The sequence below is a fragment of the Apostichopus japonicus genome, chromosome 23, assembly GCF_037975245.1.
Source record: "Apostichopus japonicus isolate 1M-3 chromosome 23, ASM3797524v1, whole genome shotgun sequence".
NCBI classification, from domain to species: Eukaryota; Metazoa; Echinodermata; class Holothuroidea; order Aspidochirotida; family Stichopodidae; genus Apostichopus; species Apostichopus japonicus.
The window spans coordinates 5,118,611-5,145,724 of record NC_092583.1 but is presented as its reverse complement, the minus strand read 5'-3'; the positions used below and the strand labels follow the sequence as shown (position 1 = coordinate 5,145,724).

Genomic DNA, 27,114 nt, shown 5'->3' with positions numbered 1-27,114 from the left:
TATAGTACCAGTATACCTCAATGTCATTACCTACTCTCAGCATGTAATACATTTTGGGTTTTCTTATTTCTATCCCCAGAAATACCGGAGTACATTCATTTTGGTGGTTGACCCCGATGGCTGGAAGGAACCCGCTACGGTGGAAGCCAATTTTAGAAAACAGGACGAGTAACTTTACAAAAAGGGAAACTTTCATGAAATGCAATAGATATTTTTCTATTCTTGTCTTTTTCTCTCTCTGTGTCCTTCGAACTGAATAATTTTGTTTGTATTCCATTGACCACTCTATTGGTACTATCTAACTGTGTTGTTGAAGCAACCTATTTGAGTTGGATATAAAATGTTTCAATGCTTTCAATCCTTCGCTATTAATGATCCCATGACATTGTAGATTATTACCGTGAAAAATCCAGTTTCCATGCCAACATTTGAAGTTAAGAAGGAAACCGGGGAAGATGTTTTGTTACATTGACAATTGAAAATACTCTCCCTACTCCTTTTCTTTCAAAGAGAAAAGGATACCAGAAAGGATATTCTGTTGTTAAATTTAAATGTAAATTCTTTTATATTCTGAAGAAGGCTGAGAAAAGTGTGACTCATATTATTTATGGGTGTGTTGCCAGATACATTATCCTCAAGAAAATTCTTCCAATATATTATTCTAGAAAAAACCATCTTTATTATTAAAATGGATATTTATTAACATCTTCTTGCAATGTGCCAAATCTCACTTACCTCTGAGTGGTTCTACCTGATGACACACATTACAGGCATATTTTCAGTGATATCCATATTTGCAATTTTCTTTAGAAGGTACAACACACAAAATGTACAATTTACGAATATTTTCATAAACAAAATGTTAAAGGTACATGTCAGATAAATATTTATTACATATCAAATCATTGTTATATCACTTTAAATTCTGAAGTTTGATATCAAAAGCTAAATTAAAAAAATAGATATATTTTCTTTATTTTGTTTTTGTTTGGAGATCAAGACCTAACGAAATACACATGATTTAGTTCATACCTCCTTCAGTTCCTAATAGGTACATGTTAAGATTCTGCAGGGTTCGTAAAACACATTTTAAGAGCCATGGGTATTCACTTGAATCAATTTTTGTTGCTCGTCTCGCCTCAGTCCTATATAAGTGGTAAGTAAGTGTTGGACAATGAACTACAAACAAATTTGTTATCTTTCTCAAATAGAGGGCGCTTTACTCATAAGTTTATTCTATAAGAGAAGTGTACGTATTTAATTTGTCCGTTTGCATGAACACAAAGTTTCATAACATTTTATACAATTTGGCTTGTCGATAAGGTCATGTGAACAAATGTACTTTTAGTCTGTGCATAAGGTTAATTTGTGTCAATATCTAAGTGGACATTCTATATGAATGGCCTTGTTTACCTATAACTTAAGAAAGCAACTTTGGGAATATTTTATGAATTTGTCAGGTGGGTACATTTGATTCAACAATTTAGTATGTACAAATATGTGTATTAGGTATGTCTTGTAAAACCTTACTATAATCTTATCCATGGTGTAACAGTCTTTGGTATATGCATGCTTTTTTTCCATTTCTATCGTTGGATTTTTCTTTCTTTTGGTTGGAGTTAGAGATGGTTAAGAGGCTATTGATCTAGCTAAAAATAATCAATCAATCATGAGCCATTTTACATCAGTCACAGATATAGACATTATACTCAAAGGTGTTTTCTGCTCATATTTATGTATTGTCCATTGAGTGTCTAGGCTGTACAAGGTCTGGATTGTCTTTCTGACATCGATGGTCTGTCTGCGATTGTTGTTAAATAGTTACGCCTAGCTGAGCTCCCAGTAAGAAATTTTGTGAGGTCTTATCAAGAAGTAAGTTCTTCTCTGAATTCAACATGCTCTGTTGGTTTCCTGTTATAGGTCGTACCTGCTTGTGAGGACTCGGAGATAGTCAGGGCTTGTTGTTAGCGACAGCTGATCGTGAACTCTAGCTTCTTGTGAAGCTTGGAATTTGGTCAGGTCCTTACTGAACGATGGTTTGTTGATTGTGAGGACTGGCCGAAAGTGGCGAAATGCTTCCAAAAAATAAGGCTAATGGTGAGGTCTAGTTGTGAGGTATGGTGGCTGGTCAAATAATGAAATTTGTTTTCTTTTAAGACGGGAAAATAATCTAGAAATTATAAGACTGACTGGCAAGGAAAGGCATCATGAAGGACCAAGACGTCACAGAAGATAAACTCACAGTTAGGAGCCAAGTTACCTTGGACATGCTCTTGTATACTGGGCTGGACTACAAGCAGCATGCTAAAAGGTCTGGTTGAGGAATGCTTCTCTTGTAAATACAATCTTTCCTTTTAATTGTCTCTTAAGGATGCTCTTGAGGTGGAAACCGCAAAAGAGCCCAACTGCTTTATTTATCCTATCAAATAGAGTTGTATTATCAGGATTTTTTTGTTTGTTTGCTCTTAAAAAGCAGCTTAACAAAGTCTCACAGGACTTTGAGAAAAAGGATCTATCAGAAAATTATCTTGAAAGACTAAAAATAATTTTTGAAAACAGCCTAACAGACCTGACCATGAAAATAATTATTGTGTCAGACCCTATAGAACAAGGTGGCTCAGTTACAGTTACTGTAGGTCTTAAAGTTATATATATATACAACAAAAATTATTAATAAAAAATGCAAAGAAGATAATCGAAGAAATAAGGCTGGCAATTCTCCCCCCCCCCATGCTCTCCTTCTGCCCCTCCCCTCACAACTCTTCAAAGTTATTCTGTGCAAGTGTTTTGTTTATCCTATGTGATAAATCAATTTTTGTGAGGCATACTCCCCAGCCCACCCGATCTCCCCCAACATACTATGTATTCCATGATTGCTGGTATTTTGCATGATATTACAGTGTGTTCACTATTTCATAATGTAATCTATGTGTGATCTATACTCTCTTCTAGTAAGCCAGTGTGTGTATTCTCTTCTATGATATTCAATAACTGTGTAATCACTAGTATACAATATTAATCAAATAATTGTGCAATAACTGATAATATATATTTCAGTGGTTTGTGTTCAAACCACAGCTACTGGAATGTAACGTCCAGTGTAATGAGCAATATGAAAGGAAAATAGTGTTTGAGTCAGTCCATCTCTCCAGGGAATTTAAAGTTTCCATAACTACTAACCCCTTATAATTCTTAGCCTTAGTATATTTCCAGCGGAATAGAAAGAAAGTATTACTTTTAACCATAATTGAAAGTTTTTGAGATTAATATGCATGTTTTCATATTTACAGAAAGTGACATATTATTTCTGTATTCATCACTGTATTGATCAGTACTTCAGAGAAGTATTTTAATATTATTAGATATACAGTGTGTAGTTCAAGAATTCAGCTGTAGACATTGACTAGGTAGTTACTTTAGATGTTCTGTGATACCACTGTTGCTATAGCAACAAGTTTTGTCTCTTGTCAAAGGACAACTTGAAAAGTATTATTTATCCATTCAAATATTAAACTATCAGACTCTTATGCTGTATAGAATATTTATAGTGTCATAATCTTCCAGGTTTAATTCTTTATATGTGTGTGTGTAAAATACACATACATGTAGCTGTTGTTAGAAGATGGAAAGATTGCTGTCAATATAAATTCCAATGTGACCATAACTACAAACTGCAATGGTCATCTCAGACATCTATTTTCAAATCTTATTAGGTCAATATTTCCAAGGATTTTTTTTTTCGTGTTGTTAGTTTTTAAATCTTTTATGGTGCTAAGGGTGGTGATATGATAACTTTGGGGTTTATTTGGAAGATTTTTTTAATTGTTTGTGTTTTTTTTTTAAAGTGTAAGATATTAGTAAAGCGCCCTCTATTGGCTTCTTTTATCTTCTGCTACTGTTTCTCTTTAGTAAATGCATATGTTGATATATAGCTACTTGTGCTTCTTCTTCTGATTTTAACTCAGCCTACAATTTATTTTATCTACTCAGTTAGCAAAGCTGGATTGATGCTTATGATATACTGCCAAAAAGATGCAATTCGAAGTTACCATGGCAAAAAAGTTAGTTCAGAAAGCCTAGAAGTTGTTGATGAAGGGGAGCCATTACAGATGATAAACTTTATTAAATTGGGGTGTATTTTAGCTGGGATTATAAATTAATTAATAATGTGATAACATTTGTGAAACTGTATGGTGAGCAGCTCACTGGTTTTGTAAAGAGAGGAAGATAGAAAGACTATTATGTGTTATTTCATTTGTCTTTAAAAAAGAGATTGGTAGTCACCTTGTAGTAGAAGCTTGTGTGGATGGGGATGTGACATGTGGGTGGAGATGTGGGTGGGGATGTGAAATAAAGGTTGCATCAAGGTGGGAGCAGATAATAATGGATCAATCTCTAAAATAACAGTTCTGTGAACAGGACACTAATGCCCCCTTCACATGCCAACTTTACTCTTGAAGAGAGAAAAATCTTCTACCAGCAGTTTGAAAATTTTAGTTTATAGCTTTATGAAGATGTACTTTATTTATGCTTCAAAATGTATTTATGCTCTTTAACTATTCCGCCATTATTATACTCATGGAATAAATTCTCCTTTATGAATGAAATTGCATTAAAAAGGTTCTCAGTTTAGTATTGACTATATGTGTGATCTTTTCATTATGTTGCCTTTGTTGACTTCAATCACTGGGAACGGTGGCTGGCATTTGCATGCTGACTCAATTTAACTGACAAGATCAAACCAGAAAGTTCTCCAATGACGTTTTAAAAACTGACAGTTGCCAATTTAATTTGACAAATGTCAATTTCTTTCACATCATGACAGTTCTTTTTTTCAACCAAGAGCGTTATGGATTGACATGTGACAAATTCCTCCAATGAGATTACAAGAAACTGACAGGTGCCAATTTAACTTGACGTTGTGCCAATTTAATTTGGCATAAACCGATTTCTTCCAATCAGAACTTGAGTATCTGAATTAGCCAATGGAAACACGAGAAATTACCATTCGTGGGGAAATCTTCAGATGCCGATTTCTCGTACATATTACGATTTTGTCCAACATGAGAAATTGACATATGCCAATTTACTTCTTCGATGGTCGATTTCAGGACTTTTTACACCTTACGCGCACTTTAGACGTGAACCGGATTCAAGTTGCTATTGCTTCTCGCTTTAACAGTAACACAAAACAGTACATTCGTAACATTGTTTCAATACATGTTTAATTGTCTTACAGATATGTACAAAATACTGAGTTGCTTACCCTGTGTAAAACAGAAACCTGTCTACCAAACAAGCTTAAAAAAGCATAACACATCAATTCTGCAGTTTCCCCTCCTTCGATACTTGTCGTCAGTCCTATAGTTTAACTCCATAAGTCTCGTGTTTTAGCTAAGCTGAAAGCTTTCAGCAGTGATATAGCGATTCTGAGGAAATTCTGTCACTTTTCTGCACCGTGTTTGATTGCCTACCATTTTTAATGGGATTTGGGCTGAAATTTCGTTTCGGTGAGGTAAGTTTTCATACATGCGATCATATTTTATAAAATTGAAGGTCATTTGACGTCACCAGAGATCATTTTATGAAAACATAAAATATGCGACTCCTATTGAGCGTTTGTCCAGATTTGATGCAATGTTGTGGATAGGCCTATAACATTTGATTGGCCCACTACAAGGCCTTTCTTAACTTTTCAGTTATGATGAAATGTAGGCCACAGGTCATATGCAATGATTATGATCATGTTTTGCAACTTTGTAGTATTCATGACCAGTATGTGTTTTGGTGTGAGTAGCAAAATGTCTTCCATCTTAATTTCCCCATCATTTTCGGAAATAATTCCACCCATGGGAGACTTGATCAAGTCTAATATTTAATATCCGATCTAGTTCGATGTCATTCTCTGTAAAAGGACACTTGGTAGTTCTGCGATTTGAACTTTTCAACAGTTTGTATGTTTTAATACGACATGTGAGATTGACCTATATTGTTGGAGCCGATTTCGATTTCTGCTCTTTAACGTTTCTCTGTGGTACGTCGATTGTAAACAAGTTGCAGGTCGTTCTATTATTTTATGGGAGCAATTTTTCGTGAGCAATTTTGGGTCCGCATAATCCAAACGTGATATCCAGAACATTTTCGCAGATTTAGCAGAGGAATACTATTTTTATGTTTCCCGTTCTATTATTGCATGAAAGAAAGCTACCAAGTGCATTTACTGCTGGCCTCTTTCAATGGCATAGTTTATCCATAGTAATAACTACAACGATCCATTGCATAAAATAAGTTCGTGACAGTGTTTCCTTTAATAAGGTTATTTCCTGGAATACGATCATATCGGGAAAATTTCCAGGGACTAAAAACTAAGGGACGTTTCGCATACACCTTTCAGTAATAAGGGCTAATAACAGTTGAAATCAGTCGATTTCGGGTGATCATGTCACCGGACTTGTGGATATGCATCGGCGCAATTCAGGGAAATACATTTCTGAAATATGGAAACAGTGGTTATTGATCATGCCATGATCATGTGTCGCACATGCGTTACTCCCTTGTAAAACAATGACTGTCCATTGAATCAGCGTGGTGACGTCATGGTCAAGTATGGTGCAGTGCTATATTGAAAACAAATTTCTCAAATACAGTAGAAGCTTAGCTGAGCTTCTACATCGTTGAGGCGTTTGTTTAGTCCATTTATAAAGCTCTGTTACGTTATGATGCATGAAGTAGATTTAACACCCCGTTTTCTTTGGCCATTGGTCATAGGTGCTATTTGCTGTGATTGTGCCTCTCTCTGTGTAAAAAGAAAGCAAAATAAGAAGTGAAGCATTGAAGTTGGCAGTAAAATCCATCTATAGAAACACAATAGAACACAATAGAAACACAAAACACAATAGAAATACAATAGAACACAATAGAAACATAAAACACAATAGAAACACAATGCATTGTATGTGGGACCAGGAACAAAGTTTCACGTTTGTTATACAGCAAGGCTGAATTTACTTACAAACTAATAAATATACATCTAACTGCCAAATCTGCATGAATATGTATGAATTGATTTATAGAAGTGCCTGCTTAGTGCGATTTCGGGTTAACGAATAATATGGTACGACGATATATGAATCACGGCATTTTGGCGGGAATTTAACAAACCTGCGTCGAAATCACTTACCTTTGTCAATAATTTACAGCACAGAGGATAATCATCATTGTGACTGTCATGTTAAAGAAAGGCAATTCCGTTTTTTACCATTTCCACGTTTAACCAAAATTTACCGGCCATAAACACCCGTTTTTAAGGAGACACGAACCCACGCGGCCATCATCATTGGTATGTTGGTAAATTGTTTAGAAAATTCTTCTTCCATTTGGGAAGATATATCATTGGCTTATTTTTTCTTCACCCAAGGCCAGGACTTGAGCAAGTCTAAAGATGATATCATCGAGTCTCAATTTTTTATGTTTTAATTTTTTTTAATTTATTTCAATGTATATTTGATTTAATGGAAAGTAGTCTTACAAATGCCGAATCTGCAATATTGAGGCTTTATAACGTGACCTAATGATAGGTATTGGTTTTAGTTTCAAAGCTGTTTAACATTCTTCCTTAAAATAAAAACAAACAAAAAGGTAAAAACAACAGGTTCCAGTTCCTACAGCTAGTGGCACTATGAAATCATAGATTTATAAAATGATGACTTTTCACTGACTGGGATGTTTCCCAAACGGAGCAAGATTTTAATTATCTGTTTGGGGTATTGTTCTTCACAAAGGTCTGTCTTATCTCTTGATCTTTATTGTATCTCCGGTGTACGAGAGAGTGGCGCTCTTTACAAACCACTTTATGAACAATCTGACTGTCATAGAACTTATAGAAGCTAATGATGAAGGCTGAGTTTGTGTCTCATTTTGATATCTAAGTTTATACATTTGTATGATATACACATACATATGTTAAGAAATCTTTGCACGTAAGACCTATAATATAAATGATATAGCCCTATACACTTGAAATTAAAGAAAGGTTGTTCACTTTACCTCAAATTCCTTCTCAGCGTCCACGTCATCCATGACTATCTCGTTGTTAACAGGATTAGATGTCTAAGAAATAAGAAAAATATAGCGAATTGGTACAAAATATAGACAAATTAAATAGTGTTACATCTTCCTTTTTTCAAGAGAAACGTTTTAGAACACAAAGCAAAATTGTTTAATGGTATGAATGTCTTATATTGCCAAGAAATTAAGTACAGGCAACTTTACTAAAAAAGCATCCGTTCGTGTTTGGTCAAGAGGTTAGCCAATCAGCGGGTATTAATCAGAATGATAAATTGCAATTTGTCAAGTTAGAGACATTCTCCAATGTCTGTTTTCACAAAATGAACGGTTTAGTGAGTGAGGGTTATGCTATTGGAGTGTGGATTATTCTTCATGAAAATTAACCTCAAAGATGTTCAAACAATCCTTAGAATTTTTTAAAATTTGAATCCAGGCGATTCATTGATGTAAGTTCCTCTATTACAGTGCCACGATCATCACCTAATATTTACGGTATACAGGGTCATTCCAAGAAAGGCTTGCCTATTTTGGTTATAGTTTCATCTTGATATATCAAGGGACTTTCCGAAAGGAAACTTTCATCGGTTGGACGTTTCCGTTGAAGTTGGAAAGAATTGCCCGACTGGTCTTCATGGCAAGAAAATTTAAAGTCTTATGACTCTGATACGCAGTTTGCATCCTGGAGCAACGTATTGGTCGGAGATATTTGGCGATACAGGTATAATAACTTTACTATAAAGAAAGACACTTTGCCTTCGTTTGTTAAAACGAATATATATACCCCATATACCCCCAACTCAAATTACAATTAAATTTACATAGTTTTTTTTTTTTTTGAAAACGTCACGACGTAACTTAAACGTTCTATACACAGACCAATACATTTTGGAATTTGGACAGTATCAGCGGAGCCACCCAGGGGTTGAAAGGGGGGTTAATCCCCGAGCCTAAGAAAGTTCACAGCACATTGCGTTTAAAAGCATAGGTTCAGTACCATCAAGAAGGTTCATTGTACGAATGCCGTATCACATCTGCTTGTATATATTTTGCTTGTTTAAACGGGGCCCCGTCTAATGCTTGGCCCCGGGTCCCCAGGTTAATCGTTACGTCGCTGGCCATGTAGTATATATTAATAGCGTAAGATTCAGTGAGTAAAATCATTGACATCATCTTTACTTCACTGCAGTGTTGTAAGAACACACATGTGCGTGGCCGGCTGACTTTTCTGGAGCGTAATTTTGTTTTAAATGGTAACTAAGTGATTTGGTCATTCATTAAGTTTACTTGTTCCAATAGCAGGAAAAAATGTTATAAGGGAATTCCTAATTGCAATTGTGACAAGGAAGAATTTTGGCTTCGGCTATTACTACGATACAATTATGTATTTTTAGTTTAAATAATTTCGGATTAAATTTTTGGCAGACATATTTAGCGTTCCCTATGAATTATTGCACCGCCCCATAATCTGATCTTTCGATACGTTACCGGCAAGTAGTCTTTCTATTTTAATTAAAACCACCTACCACAATTCCCGCTAAAACCACTCAGCCTTAGACCGTCTTTTAAGTTGTATTCAGTTTTAAGCAATTTAAAATTGACTGGTTCCCTAATCATCATCGTTTAATTTAATGACCTCATTTATCATAAACTTTCTAGCCACAATCGCGGATTAGGGGATTTCTAAAACTTAAAAAATGTAAAAATGATGCATACACTAAAATGAGTACTGTATATGGAACTTGGAACCACTATGCCTCCAAACCTTTCATCAATGAACGGAAGTCCTGTTCGGAAATCGGGGGTTCGGATAAAAGAGGCTCGGGTAATCGTATAGTTTCACTGTACATACATTGACTTGAGCAACATGTTTGAACGGGAACGGGAACTTCAGTGACCCTTAATCAATCGAAACATGGACTCTTAGCATGGGGCGCAACCATGTATCCTTGGGAATGAGCTTAAGACCAGCCTGACCAGGATTAAATCAAGGCCGGGATCAACCCCCCCCCCCCCCCCACTTGCACACAATATTTCATAATTTCTAGCGTTCAGTATATACACATATTACATGTATTTGCGGTACCGTACCCAACTGTTGCAAAGACGATCACCGAGTTCTTAAGGTGCATACTCTTCTTTTTAACTAGTTATTACGGGATACAAGTGTACTCATTTACTACTTATTTTAATTAAGCAGTACGTAGAACTCACTTCCATAAAATCACTATTTAACACTGCTTAAACGACATTAATTATGTCTGTCTGTCGATTTGTCTCTTGGTACAACGCTGTTCATTATTAAACATTACTTACGCCGTTTGGTTGTGTGGCTGGTTCGGTGTCCGTCTTTTCTTCCATATTAATCGTTCCACCGTCTTGTTTCATCTTTATGAGTTGTACAATCTCCGGCTGGCCCATCCTCTCAGCGTAGGTCATCGCCGTATCTTCTATGTCGTCTTCCCACTAGTCAAAACATAAAACAAAGTTACCTGAAATTAGCCCCGTATATTGCCCCGTATGTAGCCTCTAATTACAATGCTAAGGTGACTATAACCATTCCCGATTCTGGGAATAGCCCCTGGATTTAATTTGCCGTCCCCTGATGAAGATAGTCCCCGGAAATGTATCCGGATTTTATGAACTGTCCCCAGAAGATCACCGAAGAAGGTCAATTTTGCTTTGTTAGTATAGAAACACATTGAACTTCAGCTTTTATTATTATTATTATTACTATGTATTTGGTAGAGCGCTCTACAAAAGATCACAGCGCTTTACAGACACAAAATTAAACTACATAATAAAAACAAACACCAATCCTAAACACAAGCAAAAAAATACAAACATTACTGCGCAGTAAATAAATATGTTTTCACGAGACCTTTGAAGATCGAGTCGGACACCGTCTCACGAATTGTTTACAACTAGCCTATATAAACGTAAATGCAACCCATATCATTAAATATATCACACGAAAAACTACTATTTGCACTCAGTGATAAATAAAGAACCTTCCAGGAACCTACATGTTTCTTTACATTGGACTTTTATCTTGGACATATCCCTTGTTTGTCAATGAGATGTTATAAACTGAGGCATTTAACCATTATCATTAAAACATATAACCGACCAAACTCTGAGAGGCCCTCTAAATGCCACCTCTCCTTTTAAATGAACAGCGTGCAATTAACTAACTCTCGTAGTTACCATGGGGTAGGGGTGGGGTGAACATCAATATCATGTCCTCGCATTTTCTGAAGAAAATATGGTTACTTTAAATTACATCCTCTGAGATAAACTTTACTTGGACAAAACTGGCAAGTGTAACATCATGACGGTCAAACATATTTTGTTTATGAAAAGCAGCGCAACAAGGGATCATCTTTCGGTCCCTCTTCCCATCCTCCCCCCCCCCCCCTTCTTCCCCTTCCCCTTCCACCTCAAATCCGGAAACTGCATATGTGTAAGACGAACGGTAGCTTAAAATTAACGCAAGCAAAGATGTTACTATTATACTATCGGTTTTAGCTTCTTACTTCCCCCACCACTCTCCGTTTGAATATCAAGCAGTTACCCCTTACTCGTTTCTACAATTCATAGCTACATTGAACGAATTATGATTCGCTTACCTTGACAACGTAATGCAAATTAATGTTGTTCTCAATCAGTACTTTAGCAATGCCAATGTGTCCTTCGGTCATAGCCAAAAATAATAAATTCATTGTCGTCTTTTCATCCTGTGAAAAGAAAAATCCAGATAATTAGTAGCGCATGTGTCAATATTTGCCCTATTAAGGATGATTTTGACAGACTTTCGTCTCGATTTGCTACGGTCCAACAAAATAAATAATTATGTGCAATGTCGTCTGCGACGTCTCATACTAAATTTTATGTTTAAAGTTGTAACTTAACACTATTTTTATTCAGCCATGCCTTAATATTTCTTGAAGAGAGTGGCACAAACACCATCCGTGTTCTGGTAGGGGGAGGGGCTAATATGTTAGGTCGTCGAGGGAGGGGATGTCCCCTTTTGGGAAATTTTGGTAACATGGAGTGTGCTTGGATTCAGAATGGTGCTATAGTGTTTTGAAACAATGCATGTTGAAGCATGTTAGGTTTTAGCTGACATACATGTTATATTTTAATGATCTACGTTAGGATGGTTTTGGTAATAATCTGTCCGCAGGTGGGGAGGGGAGGGGATAGGAGGGGTGGTCTAAGTCCACCGTAATATTGTTCTGAGGACAGAAGATATACGTGGCTGCGCCGGTGAATGTCATTCAATACCTCTCAATATAACTAACAGATCTCTGTGGTCATCACCATTTGGGTCTCCCTAATAAGTGATTTATTAACAGCTTACTCCTATACAGAAAAATTTGTGTCCCACAACTTAATGCTTTAGAATAACTCATTTGCAAACCTTTCATGTTTTCGTTTAATTGTATCAGTCCTGCAAATGGACTAAATGACATATTATGAATGCGCTTCTTTTTACAATTGCGTATTCGACAACCCTACAGCCTTGTGACAATTTAAACTAAAACATGCAAGGGCGTAGGAACCGGGGGGGCTGGGGGCGCCAGCCCCCCCCCAGTGAAAAATGTGGAGGGGCGGAAGTATCATTCCGCCCCCCCCCCCCCCCCCCCCGCCGCTTCGCAAGTCAGAAAACCCCTTTTTCATTTCCAAATGAGAAAAAAATCTCATTTGGAGCACCAAATTGCATCTAAGGCCTGATGAAAATACAAAATTAAGTTTACAAAAATGGAGTGGGTGTTGAAGTGTGCTATATTGCACCAAATTGCATCTGAGGCTACCTGGAAATGCAAAAAAAAAACGTTTCTACGTTATATATAGGCCCTAATTATGACCGATTCTGAATACATTTTACTAAGGTATTGATGATCCACGGCAATCCTGTAATTCCCAGTGAAAGGCTGGCTGCCAACTATCAGAATGTAAAAGTGAAAACTGTGCTGATAATCTGTATACCTTTATGCAGTATTCAACACACTCGACAGCTCGAGAAGTACCGTATGTTTCTATAGCAACCATGATCATAATCCCGAACTACATATCATCACATGCATGTATTCTGTACGCAAATGAATTTTCTCAGTCCTTCGTAGCTCAAACACGTGATTCTTATATTCCCATTAGAGCTGCTTTTAAATAAATGATCAGAAGAAAACCTGACGAATATTCAAATCCGACCAAGTCTCTCATATACAGCATGTAAACTCCATATGAAGAATAGGTTGAGGAATTTTGTGATATCGTTCGGCTAGCTTGTGATTTTTTTTCTCGAAAGTTTACAGGAATCTTTTCGAAAAGGGTTGAATTTATCGTTTTTGTTAGTTTGAATGTTATATTGCCTTCTTTATTTGCCTTAGTGTGTTATTGCCTTGCGAGCACTTTAGTTTCCTTTTAAGGTTTAAATGAAGTTATTCCTACTCTTACCCTTACTTGTAAAACTTTCAAAAAGGTCTATGTTTTTCACTCGAAAATCGTCTGCTATGACAGAAGCGAATATAAAACCATGACGTAGGTTCATAGCTATGTAATACTACAATACGTAATACTGCAATACTACTCAGTGATCCGTGTGATGCATTTGGAATCGTTATTGTTAGTGTAAATTGCACAAAAAGCAATATCATAAAGTGATGTAAGTCGACGTACTGTTATCACCAGATTTACGTGGGCACCCTCCGTCAGAGATGACGTCACACCAACTACGTCACCAGACTTAACACTGACCTGGAGGCGCTGACGAATGGTAAAAGAATAACAAATACACGGATTATCGTTTCCGCGGGTTGAATTCCTGGAATCTTGTATACGTTGTGACAAACATCCCACTATATATATATATATATATATATATATATATATATATATATATATAGGCTATATATAGGCTATTTATATATATATAGGCTATATATAGGCTATATATATATATATATATATATATTTATATATATATATGTATATATATATATATATATATATATATATATATATATATATATATATATATATATATATATATATATGTACATATTCATATATTCGCAGTATAGAAGAACAAAACATTCGAATGCCTTTTCTTTCGAGGGTGAGGGTGCTGGGAGGGGGGTGTTACCAGGCTTAAATTTCGACTTAATTTATAGCGTAAATATGCCTCAGAATGTACAGTTTAACGTCTAATTACTTTGTCTTGGGGAGTACCCCAGACCTCCTATACAGGAGAGTCGGAATTACCCAGTACAGGGACACACCCCAACACACTGATGGGGGCAGTCTTAGACGTCAACTTACCATGTTTAATTCCCTTTTTCTTTTGATGTAAGAAACAAGTGCAGTCATCTCATTATCACTGGCATATTGTTCAATATCCGTATTGTTATTTACCTAAAATTAAAGAATAGATATTTCTGAATACAAGACCAATGAGGAATAGAAAAGGGTTATCTATCATGATTTTATATGACGTCATTTTAAGTTACTGATGACGAATGCACTGGCGTATAGGAACAAGAGGAAGGGACCTCGGAAGTATGTTCCTATCCCCTCCCTCCCCTTCCCCCACACCACCCTCGCATTTTCCTCATTATTGATGCAATCCGTGGCTTTCATAGATCATTCAGTTGGATTCTTTGAATAGGCAACCAAGAGTGTCAGGCAATCAAATGGTACTTATCATAATCCTGAAAGTATATTGGTAAATGTACAAACACTAAGTTACCTGGCTGTTAAAGTAATTGTCGTGGAAAATGTCACAAAGTCCGTCGACTGTCCATAGCCCCTCCCCCACCCCTTGGCCCCTGCTAACTACACATTACTGCTAACTGCATGTGCGCAAAGTAAGTTACTTAGTCGACAATTTCACTTATATTTCAGTCAAGTTTGATGGAAGTTGGATTATATGATAAAAGACAACACTCGCTTCCTATATACGCAACTAGGTCCGCACACTGGCAAGGATGATGCCCTACCCTGAACTACGTCTACGCATGCTCAGTTGGAAGCATGACACGTTTAACTGTTTACTACCAAAAGCAAATGTTCACAAAAGTACCGCGAATGCTGCACCATAGACAACACTTCTTTTCTCGCACAGCACGATATATTCACATCTTTTATGTCTGCGAGGTCAATTTTCACATTTAGTTTTACATGTATTTTCATATCGACACCAACATGTATAGCTGTTTCTGTTCTTCGTGATCTTGAGACTAAATCACAACAACTCACCTTGACATCGAAATTAGCCCCTCGGTCTATTAACAGCTTTGCGATATCCTCGTAGCCCTTCTCGGCTGCCAGAGTGAGTAAAGTGTTCCCAGATAGGTAAGCTCCCTGTTAAATAAATTCATAAAATGATATAGAATAGGAAATTGTAGGAATAGCAAGACACCACACTGTCAGAAACAATAATATTATTCCTTGAAGTAAAATAAAAAACCGATGAGAGTATTAAAGGGGGACACAAACCCAACCATCAAGATGATGCTTACATGACAGAGATGAAACTTACATGACAGAGATGATGCTTACATGACAGAGATGATGCTAACATGACAGAGATGATGCTTACATGACAGAGATGATGCTTACATGACAGAGATGAAACTTACATGACAGAGATGATGCTTACATGACAGAGATGATGCTAACATGACAGAGATGATGCTTACATGACAGAGATGATGCTTACATGACAGAGATGAAACTTACATGACAGAGATGATGCTTACATGGCAGAAATGATGCTAACATGACAGAGATGATGCTTACATGACAGAGATGATGCTAACATGACAGAGATGATGCTTGCATGACAGAGATGATGCTTGCATGACAGAGATGATGCTTACATGACAGAGATGATGCTTGCATGACAGAGATGATGCTGACATGACAGAGATGATGCTTGCATGACAGAGATGATGCTGACATGACAGAGATGATGCTTGCATGACAGAGATGATGCTTACATGACAGAGATGATGCTACCATGACAGAGATGATGCTTGCATGACAGAGATGATGCTTGCATGACAGAGATGATGCTTGCATGACAGAGATGATGCTTACATGACAGAGATGATGCTTGCATGACAGAGATGATGCTTGCATGACAGAGATGATGCTTACATGACAGAGATGATGCTAGCATGACAGAGATGATGCTAACATGACAGAGATGATGCTTACATGACAGAGATGGTGCTTGCATGACAGAGATGATGCTTACATGACAGAGATGATGCTTGCATGACAGAGATGGTGCTGACATGACAGAGATGATGCTTACATGACAGAGATGATGCTGACATGACAGAGATGATGCTAACATGACAGAGATGATGCTTACATGACAGAGATGATGCTGACATGACAGAGATGATGCTTACATGACAGAGATGATGCTTACATGACAGAGATGATGCTAACATGACAGAGATGGTGCTTGCATTACAGAGATGATGCTTACATGACAGAGATGGTGCTGACATGACAGAGATGATGCTTACATGACAGAGATGATGCTTGCATGACAGAGATTATGCTTACATGACAGAGATGATGCTTACATGACAGAGATGATGCTTACATGACAGAGATCTTTGTGAAAAACAAGACGTCTAAATAGCTAAGCAGAATATCACTGCATGCGTATTGGAGATATCATATTTAAAAGCCTTGTCTTGCAGCTGTAATGTGTAACTCTGTGTTGCCCTGGTACCACGGGGATTCAAACTCTTTTATTTTCTCTTTGTTTATGTCTTCAACGTAGAAATGATTACATAATAATCTTATATACTAATACAGGTCACATGACATACTAACCACACAGTTGCCTGTTTAGACAAATTCACGATTAATCGTACTTTATTGAGTCTTTCACTTAAAGTAAAAACCAAACAGGTATTTGTGAATCGTGATTTAAATCTGGTGATCAAATTTCAGGATGGTGACGTTCATTGTCAAAATGACAAAATAGCCAACGGTAACCGAAACTGCCTTACATTACACGGTTCGGTAGACTATTGTTGTTACCGTCATTCTTGTTTTTACTCACCACACTTTCATCCACATCGGCACCTTTATCTAACAATTCTTCCACCCTCCGGCAGTGTCCCGTCTCTACAGCTTCTAATATGTCCTGAAAAGTAGAAATGTGTTACTATGAGATATCATGAAGCTTTATATCATCCTCTCACCCTTTTAAGGGCCAATAGATGATGATGATGATAATAATAATAATATACATATATAGAGAGAGAGAGAGTTGGTTAGTTGGCGTCTATCTTGGCGCAGAGTGCTCTATGTCCGGTGGACAGAGCGGATCAGTTGTCTGATTGATCGCTCAACGCGTGAAACTCTGAGTTACAACTACTAGTGTTCCACTAGTCTCAACATATATATATATATATATATATATATATATATATATATATATATATATATATATATATATATGTATATATATATATATATATATATATATATACTATATATATATAGTCATATATATAGTCATTATATAGTCATATATATATATAAATATAAATATATATATATATAAATATATATTTATATATATAGTCATATATATAGTCATAGTCATATATATATATAGTCATATATATCTAGTCATATATACAACAAAGTGGAAAACCTTAAAGGGCTGGTTTCATTGCAAAAATTAATTAATTTCCCGTCCCCTTCCCCGTCCCTTTCCCACCCCTTCCCCTCTCTCTACTCATCATCTTTTACACTTTTCGGGACTATAGCTGTATATCAACATATATAATCAGATAAAAATCAGAGCCGTTTTACTGAGATTGGAAGTTGTGTAATAAGAGACCAAGCCCACGCGGTACCGTACTGTGTACACACTTAAATGAGGATGGAATATTGAAAACCTTTCTGGTTGTTTGGATTGTTAAAGCAGCATTTTGCGTCCTCGACTATGATATTTCTCAAACTCACTGACTCCACCATGCCATAACGACATACATAACTAGCTTATCTATTTATATTTTACTTCAAATGGTGGCATAAAAGTCGAAAAAAATTGCAACTTTCAACTGTTGTTCTCCAAGATATTTTCCGTTGGGATCCCAATAAACCTCGCCCATAATATGAATACTTAAACACTACGAAAGTCATTGACAGATACGTAATATAACACCACGCTTGATTTGTGTACAGTCTATATGGCAGTTGTACCAGGGAGTTGCATAACAACTCCCAACGCAAAGTCTTGAATCTATTTTTAGCAACGGCTCATAACTAAACCTGCATCTCTGATTGGTTGAATTCAAACTAGTGGGTTTGGGAACTGAATGCGATTTAATTTTGTATGTGGAATACTCGCCAATTAACGTTTTTGGCAGGGAAAAACTTGGCTAATATCTTAATTTGCTGTTTTGTGATTTGATGTATGTAAAAAACTCGATGGACATGTCAAAAAAAAGTAGAAAACGGCGACCAAACGCAAAATGCTCATGAATAAACATACTATTCACTGATTGGTAGAATTCAAACTAGTGGATTTGGAGATATGAAAACTTTGTCGAGGACACTTTTACTCGTTATCGATATCAATCGTTATTTACTCGCTAATTAACGCTCTTGGTAGGGTGAAACTTGGATGGTATCTTAGTTTGCTGCTTAATGATTGATACACTGTAAAAACACCTGGGTCATTTTGTGTGACCCATCTGCTGAGTCAGCCATACTTTACCCAGAAATGGGTCGTATTGGTTGAGTTATTACGCAATATTGTTTGAAATTGTGAAATAGCTCGATGAAAGTTTGACTTTTTGCACTGGGTCACTCTCAAAGACTTTTCTCATTGGATAAGTTATGTCATGTGACCACTATCAGCGTTTTTGCATGACGCCTTTCGTAGACGACAGCTGAACACCGTCACACAAATCTACAAACCATACGTAAATTCAGGACCAAGAAGGCAGTCTAAGTTGAATCAAAAACTTTGATGGGCTCTGAAAATGGACACGTTTGTTAGTTCCACCCTTGATGACTGGGGTTTGCCAATGTAAATACCAATATTCAAAGGTAAATATACGCCAAAGTATGCTGACTAGTTCAGGCCACAGGTGCTCGCAACGTTTATTAGTTAAATACTATATTATAGTATGCCATTGTAGATATGATGATAGGCTAGGCCTAAGTAACATGTTATTAGTGCTGCGAGCGCCGTGGTTCAGACAGGCCATAATTACCCTGATACAGTGATACTGATAGTGATACATAGATAGCTGTAATGTTAGACCTAACGTTTGGTCTTTGATAAAGCATAGGCCTAACCTCACTACGTAAGTTTAACTAAATATAACGTTAGAGGCTAAGACTAGTATAATGTTACTTGTTAATAGCTATCTTGCTGAACAGAGAGTTAACAGTGTGCTATTAAATGTAGTAAAACAGTAGCATAATCAGACTTTTTAGTGGGGGTGGGGTGGGGGAGAGCTGAAGGGTAGCAAGGAGTCTGTGCAATGGGAGGGGGACAAGATATAGGGAAGGGGTGTAAGGGGAGGGATAACATTCTTGTATTTAAGGGGTGGACAAGATGTAAAATGGTTCATCATTTCTATCTTACTAATTTACTTGTATGTCAATTTGGGGCGGATGGGGGTGACCAATTGGGGGCTTTTCCCCTACTGGTTATGCCACTGCAGTAAAATATGATATACTCCAACAAACAGTCTTTGCCAAGACTATAGTCGGTGTAATTGAACAATTGAAGTTAACTATATATGTCCTATTTTTATCTGTGGACTATAGGTAGCATGGTACACAAAAGCCCATTGGAAACATCCTGCTACAGACTATCTTGAGGAAAGATTGCCCGAAAACGATCCCATGCCTTTAAGAAACAAGAAGCAACACCGAAAGAAGTAAAGAAGCCTACACCTGTAAAGTGCAACATAAAAACAGATCCAAAAGGTACTAATACCATTATCTTGAACAGTCTACATACAATATACTCAGTAAGGGATAAGGGTCAATTTTTTTTAACTGTGTAGGCTAAGTAACTGATATTCCTACATCCTGAGTCATTCCTACTGGTATGTAATTAAATCGCATAAAATGTCATGATGATTTTTCACTTATAACAGTCAGGTGCCAAGTTAAGTTGCTTGAACCTTAAACTTAGTATGTAGGTAGCCCTTTGTGAGTAGATGATCCTTCTATTTTTTCATGGTGGTCCAAGGTCATTTGAGGTCAACAGAATCTTAAATCTGCTATGGTAATGATTCAAGTGAAAAGATTTGCTAATTATTTAAATTAGTGACAACAGAATTAAGTGTGCATTGAAAGCAGCAATTTATTTTCTTTCTTCCAAAGGTTGGGACCAATCTTTCTCAATTTATGGAAGATGAGCTTAAGCAAGATAGAACTCGAAAGCAGCCATTCGTCCTTGCATTTGGTGATAGAAGGTATCCGACTCAGTCATTTGTGATCATCGAAGGGGTTGCTCTGCCAGCAACAGATTTGATTGCAGCTTTTGATATTTGTTTCAAATCATTGTACTTGTTTGACATATCCTACCCCTGCCAGTGTCAAACAACCTGGGAATTTATACACAAATTCCTCTTTAAGCTTAGTGAAGGGAAAGGAAAGGTTTCGACATCCCCTTCAGTAAGAAGCCTACGTGCTTTTTTAAGTAGTCAGTAAGAGAAAAAAAGGTATGTAAACAACTTTGTCAAAAGTAGTGTTTAATATGATTTATTTATTTATTTTTTTATACATTGTAACCTTTTATCGTATAATTTTCTCAAAACACATATAAGGGATATGAACATATCTCCTGTAAACCTTGGGCAGTGCAACATTAGGTTAACACTTAGTTCATGGTCATTAACATGATGGGATGATTACATGAGGTTTTTAATTTACATAATGTGACAAAGTTGTTTTCTATTTATGTCTGCATGTTATATTACCTTGAACAAGGTTTATTTGGTATTTGTTATTGTTAAGTTTAGAGGGACTAGAGAAGCAGAACTGCCTCACAAACAGTGGTGCAAAACTAGTGTTCCAACCATACATCATACATGCACAACTAGCCAAAAGCATGACTGATGTACATTTTTTGCCTGAGCAACTGAAAATTTAATACATATTGTAACATATTGGTGGTGCAAAAATATTTATTCACAGTGTTTCCATTTATTGATGACTTTTGAGTGATTATAACTCTTGTACTGTATGTTATAAACAGCTTTTCCTCATTCAAATCTAATGCTGTTTTGGTACAAGAACTACTGAGGAAATTATCACCTTTGGGATATGCTTGCAAGATTTTATTAATTGGCAGCTGGCCATAGGGTTTGTCTTGCCCCACCAACCCACTGCAAAATATGTTTGATATTGTCTTTGACTTTTGACATTGACAAAGCCCCCACCAAACATTGAGCTTTCCAAAATATTTGATTTCTTACAGCCACCATTGATGTACTACATGTCTTCTTTGTATACCTAACATTTTATACAATTGATAACTATGGAATGTTGTTTATTTGTATTCTTTAAAAACAATTAGAAATGCTAGCTAATAATCAAATTACTACAGTGACTAAGGATACAAGTAGAGAGTGAGTGCATGCTCCAGTCTTGATTAACTTAATATTACAAACACTGCAGCAAACCTAGCTGTGAGATCAACAATTAAAGTCTTTCAAGTAGTACAGAACATATTCCTCAGTGAACTAAAATTTGTGCACATGAATAAATGATCAGTTGTTTTAGTTAAGTATGTCAGGATTTTAAGGAACATTGCTTAGTTTCCAATGATTCTCAGTTGGTACATTAGACTTAGCCTATGTTCTTGTGTTCATTGTTTGTTTAGTTTTATGGGTATCACATTACTCTGATTTTTAGTGTTACTATGATGTTCTAGTTGGAATAAAACAAAATGAATATCGATAATTATATGTGAAATAGAAGAAGTTGCATGCTTTATTGTAACACCACTTTGTGATTTGAATAAATTAATTTATCTTTAGGAATCGAAGTCTTATGTCATTTCTTTTATAGCCTTCATGCAACTGCAAATGTAAATTCAGCTTTGACCCATTTACGTGGTCAATTTTTTTGACCCAATCTGCTGGGCTGGTGGAGATTGCACTAACCACTGGGTCAAAAGCTGGGTCAAAGTAGCATATGGGTCAAAGTAGCGTATGGGTCAAAATAACCCAGTTTTAGGTCAGATGTCAAATGACACAGATCCTTGGTCAAATTGACCCAAACCTGGGCTGGTGGAGATTCCACTAAGTTGCTGGGTCAAATTTGGGTCAAAAAATGACCCAAGTGTTTTACAGTGTACATGTAAAAAAATCGATGCACATGTTAAAAAGGTGGAAAAAAAGGGACCCAACGCAAAATGCTGCTTTAATGCATCTGTGAGCAAAATTGGCTTTCAAAGGCAGTCAATCGTAATTTGTCAAATCATTGTTCAATTTGAAGAGGAAGCTTGACTCAAATGAACTGTTTTAATTTTGACAGGAATATTTTGTGCACGTTGTCACACCAATATTTCACCCTATTAATACAGACCCACATATCAAATATTGTAGTTCTCGATATTTCAACATGAAATAATGCGACAATCATATCAAATTTTGAACACTGTTCGGAGAATATTTTCGTATGATGTGACACACACACACCCACACACCCACACACAAAATGAGAAGCAGGATCTCTTCGAGAACACACAATAGCTCGGGCGTTTTGTTTTAATCAAATAATGTAACGAACAAACCTTCATATAGCATCACATTATTCGCAAGGAAAAACATTTTAAGAAAATGACCATTTCATTAAAGGAAAGAAAACTCCGGAATTTACAATAATTCAGCCTTCCAGCTCTTAGAACCTATACGTTAATAACTTATCACTGACACAGACGAAGAATTTAGACGAATGAATTGTTTGAAATAATGTTTAAAGACTTCCTGCAGCTGTACGGTTAATGATCTTTTAATTTACAAAATTAAACATTAGAAAATCTGAATTTCTTGATATGTATAACCGTCTGCAACTTACCTCTCGTAGGCTCTGTTTCACACTCCATTCCTCCATCTTTGCGGTAAATGTCTTCAGTTCATATGCTGTTAATTTATTCACTTTTAATTTCCTTTCTTTGCTTGGCTCAAGAATGCTGTGAAAATTAAAAATAGCTCTTTTTTTGTCTCCAGTAAGAACACTCAACGTGACTCTTAGCACTATTGTCAAATTTATACTAAGTGCATTGTGAACGTGGCTGCGAGCATTATTGTTTGGCCATTGCTATATATGTTGGCTCGGTTGCATACGATAAAGCTCTGAGTTAAATTGAATACAAACAATATGTAAGACGGTGGAATGAATAACGTGTAAATTGAAGACACGATGTTAAATTTTTAATGACGTAGGAATGTGAAGCTATATCGAGAAATTAGTCGCAATTATCACATGCATGCATGGAGAGCATTCCGGAGCAAGTTAAAGGTTTCTTAAATGTCTCATATTCTAAACGCATCTTTGGATTGAAGCGTATAGACACACCTGCTAACAATGCGAACGAGTATTTCAAGTGATTACATACGTTTTATGCCATGGTATATCAATATTCAAAGCTGCGAATTCATATCTTGCCTGCAGGTTACAATATTTGCAATATTGAATAATTCTGCAACTGTCTTTTTGTCACATAATAAAACAAAACATTAACGGTTCTACGTAACAAGGCGTCATAAATATTTAAGATGTATATCCAGTATAGGCCTACTTATAATGTACAAAACATCGGGGAAGCATGATTCCGGCGGTGACGTCACACACATATATACGTCAAATATTCAAGATTTTCCATCCGTCCACTCATTCTGGGAATATTTTCTACAGAACTAGCCTTACTTGCATGTAATGCACCATCTCTGGTATATGTATGTGCTAACAATATTGTATAGATCATACTCTCAAGTTATCTTTCAAACTCTGGCTTGGTTGTATTTTCCTTACAATGCGCAAGCGCATCAAATATGGACGGTGTGCGTTTTGAATAATTATCGGCTGTGAAGGTTAGATTAATTTACTCCTTTTACTCAGGACCCGACTTTAATTATATGCATTAAACTGTATTGTCAAGATAGTTATTAATGGCTTTTTCTAATTAGATTCTCTTTTTTCAATGAGTAGCAATTAGTCTTACCCTTGAGACAGCAATCCATCGCTATATCAATATTTGATATTTATATGATTGCATCGAGTTAATATATGGTTCGACTGGATTAATTGGTCCATGGAAACAACACCGGGAAATAATAAGTTAACGGATTACTTAATGTTTCTCGTATGTAAAGGTCACGTAGGCTATAAAACAATATTTTGGGTGCATATTAAATTCATTTACAAATTGACTAGGCCTATAAACTACTTCACTATTACGTTGCGTATAGTACACAATTTAGTTTCAAGTGTTTATGTTTGCGCTTTCAATCACGTACCGTAACTGATCACGAAGCTAAGATACTGATAAAAGCAGCGTGCACAGGATTCAATTGTGGATGGGGAGGGGTGTGGAACTTTGGGGAGGGGTAGGGAATTCTTAATTTCGTAAGATAGGAGGATCAATTTTAGTGGAAGGGCCAGAGGGCGAAATGAAGTATTTAATAATGGAGGGGACTGCACTGTGATGATCATTGAAACCGACGCCTATGTTGTGGGGTTTGGTGGTCCTCCCCCGAACTCTAAAAACTCATTGGTTGGATACAACTGTGTTAAAACATATAGTTAGTGGCAGATGCTATAAAATACATATATATATTTTCTACCAAATACAGTTTATTACTATATACTATATTACCTTTTTCTGACAACCATCGTCTCCACGTGTCACAAATTGATGTTGTTTATTGTCCTGTTACGAAATGTATGTAAAATATGAGAAAAACACCACATCTGCAGCTACCAGTTACCGGTCACGATGGAACCAGATGGGTTTTATATTTTTTCTCGAATGATTGTGACAATCATCTATAGTTCACTGGAGCTTCTCTTCTGTTGCATTCAGTATATATTTACAAAGCTTTACGGCACTAAGCAACTCGCCGATGATCAAACAACGGTGAGCCTAAAGGTCGAATTGTTTCGGTATTTAAATGTTTAAAAGTGCAAACAATCCACCATTCATCAATGCAAATATCGGTAACTCCATTATCTTCGACCTTCATTGATCCCCGGGAACAAAATGTTGAAACCGCGTTGTTTTCTATCATGGCCCGGAATTGGGACGTTTTGAGATTTCGAATTTTGCGTTACGATATTTCGACTTTTAAGAAAGCGAAGCGAATTTACCAAGGGTTGACGTTTCTAGGCACGCTAATATGCTCGCAAACCATTATCGTCACCGGCGGCGGAGCCAGGGGAGAGGGACACAACGGAACGTTCCCGTAAGCTTTGAGAAAAACCTCAGTGTCTCTATATGCATAATTACGAAAGAAACGTACCCTTTCCTGTTTTTGTAATTAAAAAGTGTCATGTTGTTGAAAAAATACCCGTTGAAGAAATATTTAAATATTAGGACTTGTGGTATATACGGAATTCACACGGGATCCATTTCCTTGGAAGGACTTATGGTTTGCTCCGTTAAAGCTAACTCACATAACCCCCCCCCCTGAAGACTGCCCCTCCCCACCCACCCCCAAATAACCTCAGCTCCTTTGCCGTTTCTAATCAGCCTCGTTCTTCAAATGAGCAACGAGACAATTTCAGCTCATATGTTTGCTTGTATTGGAATATTACATATACAGAGATTTGAAGCGTGCTATGGGTGAACATGGAAATGAAATATCTGCTTCGCGGAGAGTTATGAGAGAAGGGAGGAGCCTAGAAGTAAGGACAGCGGTGAGAGGAGGTTCGCTAATACGGAAAGACCCAATTGCAACTCAAATAACTAAATACTGTAGATTTAGGTATTTCGAACAGATGTGATGAGATCCCTGTGGGACACATTGTTACCTGGCTCCTTCCCTAGTGTAGTTCGTTAGCTATATTCCTACAACTGGTTCTGAATACAGCTGTTTTGTTTTGCCTTGTATCAGATTGTAATCGGTCTCGTCGTCTGCTGCTATCCACAGCCGTGGAAATGTTAGCTAGGAGTGTTAGCTCAGTGATTAACGGCCAGTGCCTTTCAACCATAAGGTCCCCGGTTCGAGTCACTCCCAGATTAATGTATGTCGTCCAGTTACAGAGTTGTTGACAATTAACAATTCATAATCATGGATGTTATGAATATAAGAGACTGACTTCGGTCACTTGCGGCTTTGATAAGCCAATGAGGCTTCTTCGCGAGTTCCTGCTTGCAGGTGGATCTAATATACATACATACAATGTTAAACCGCGACAAAGAATGAAATAGTCATCACATTTGTTTGTGGTAATAGTTACAGACCACTCTCTTAATTCATTGTTTTAGCAGACTACAATGTCATAAACTTAGCAGTCATTTATCGCAATTCCTACGAAAAGTCCTCGTGATCAGGCTATTGAATGTTCTAATCTTAGTCACAACACACAATAAAAAAAAAGGAAAATAAACAACAAAAAGACGATATTTAAAGCGTACGTTCCCAAACCCTTCATATCTGACTCCACCACGGGCCTTTCGTATCTCTTATCCCACCCGCAGTGCAATAGATTTCTGTTGTAATCCCGTGTGCTTTCACCAGTATAAATATCGTTTTTGTTTCGAGTGATATAACTCAAATACTCACCTCAGCCTTAAATCTGAACCTTTATAGTTCGTTCTGTTCAAAGTTGGATACCTTGGTTCCAAACCCGTCTCCTTCTGCGGGCTCCACTACATAGCCTATACACCTGATATACCAGGCAGTATAGTGTTATTCACTATAGTGAAAACAAAACTCACATCACCGTGACGAACCATATGTCCGAATCTTCGACCAGTTTTACTTGTCGCTGTTATACCGGGCGGTGCACATTATTTTCTTGTTATGGAGA

General features: G+C 36.7%; 2 protein-coding genes and 1 long non-coding RNA gene across 14 annotated transcripts in view; 2 read left to right on the top strand and 1 right to left on the bottom strand.

The window, feature by feature from the left end:
- LOC139965076 (uncharacterized) overlaps window positions 1-27,114 on the top strand; it is a 122,803-nt gene that overhangs the window by 94,660 nt on the left and 1,029 nt on the right. For 9 of the 10 annotated variants that reach the window (XM_071967270.1, XM_071967271.1, XM_071967273.1 and 6 more), the window contains one exon: window positions 80-4,632. The exons of the other annotated variant lie outside the window; for it this stretch is intronic. In XM_071967270.1, coding sequence (XP_071823371.1) covers window positions 80-172 — 93 coding nt within the window. In that variant the 3' untranslated portion in view covers window positions 173-4,632. Of the gene's footprint in view, window positions 1-79; window positions 4,633-27,114 lie in introns of those variants that run through there. 10 annotated transcript variants of the gene reach the window in all.
- On the bottom strand, window positions 3,830-27,114 carry LOC139965078 (uncharacterized). Of its 3 annotated transcripts, none has more exons than XM_071967278.1 (10): window positions 26,868-27,114; window positions 23,158-23,272; window positions 17,156-17,239; window positions 15,325-15,429; window positions 14,389-14,481; window positions 13,747-13,833; window positions 11,694-11,801; window positions 10,381-10,530; window positions 8,047-8,109; window positions 3,830-6,796 (listed from the first exon to the last, which is right to left on the bottom strand). In XM_071967278.1, the coding sequence occupies exons 2-10, from the start codon at window positions 23,191-23,193 to the stop codon at window positions 6,710-6,712; spliced, it is 813 nt and encodes a 270-aa protein (XP_071823379.1). In that variant the 5' UTR covers window positions 23,194-23,272; window positions 26,868-27,114; the 3' UTR covers window positions 3,830-6,709. The 3 variants fall into 3 exon arrangements, with proteins under 3 accessions (XP_071823379.1, XP_071823377.1, XP_071823378.1); XM_071967276.1 differs by lacking the exon at window positions 26,868-27,114 and adding an exon at window positions 24,959-25,299; XM_071967277.1 differs by lacking the exons at window positions 13,747-13,833; window positions 26,868-27,114 and adding an exon at window positions 24,959-25,313.
- LOC139964660 (uncharacterized) lies at window positions 18,862-22,118 on the top strand. The gene is made up of 3 exons (XR_011792050.1): window positions 18,862-19,161; window positions 19,891-20,052; window positions 20,455-22,118. It is a non-coding gene; the product is annotated as an uncharacterized lncRNA (long non-coding RNA).

What these genes read in the sequence shown, in the direction of transcription:
- LOC139965078 (XM_071967276.1), bottom strand. An exon ending in CCGATGTGGATGAAAGTGTG is followed by an intron (nt 15,430 to 17,155) that starts GTGAGTAAAAAC and finishes TTTATTTAACAG; the next exon opens with GGAGCTTACCTATCTGGGAA. An exon ending in GAAAAAGGGAATTAAACATG is followed by an intron (nt 13,834 to 14,388) that starts GTAAGTTGACGT and finishes ACCATTCGTCAG; the next exon opens with CGCCTCCAGGTCAGTGTTAA.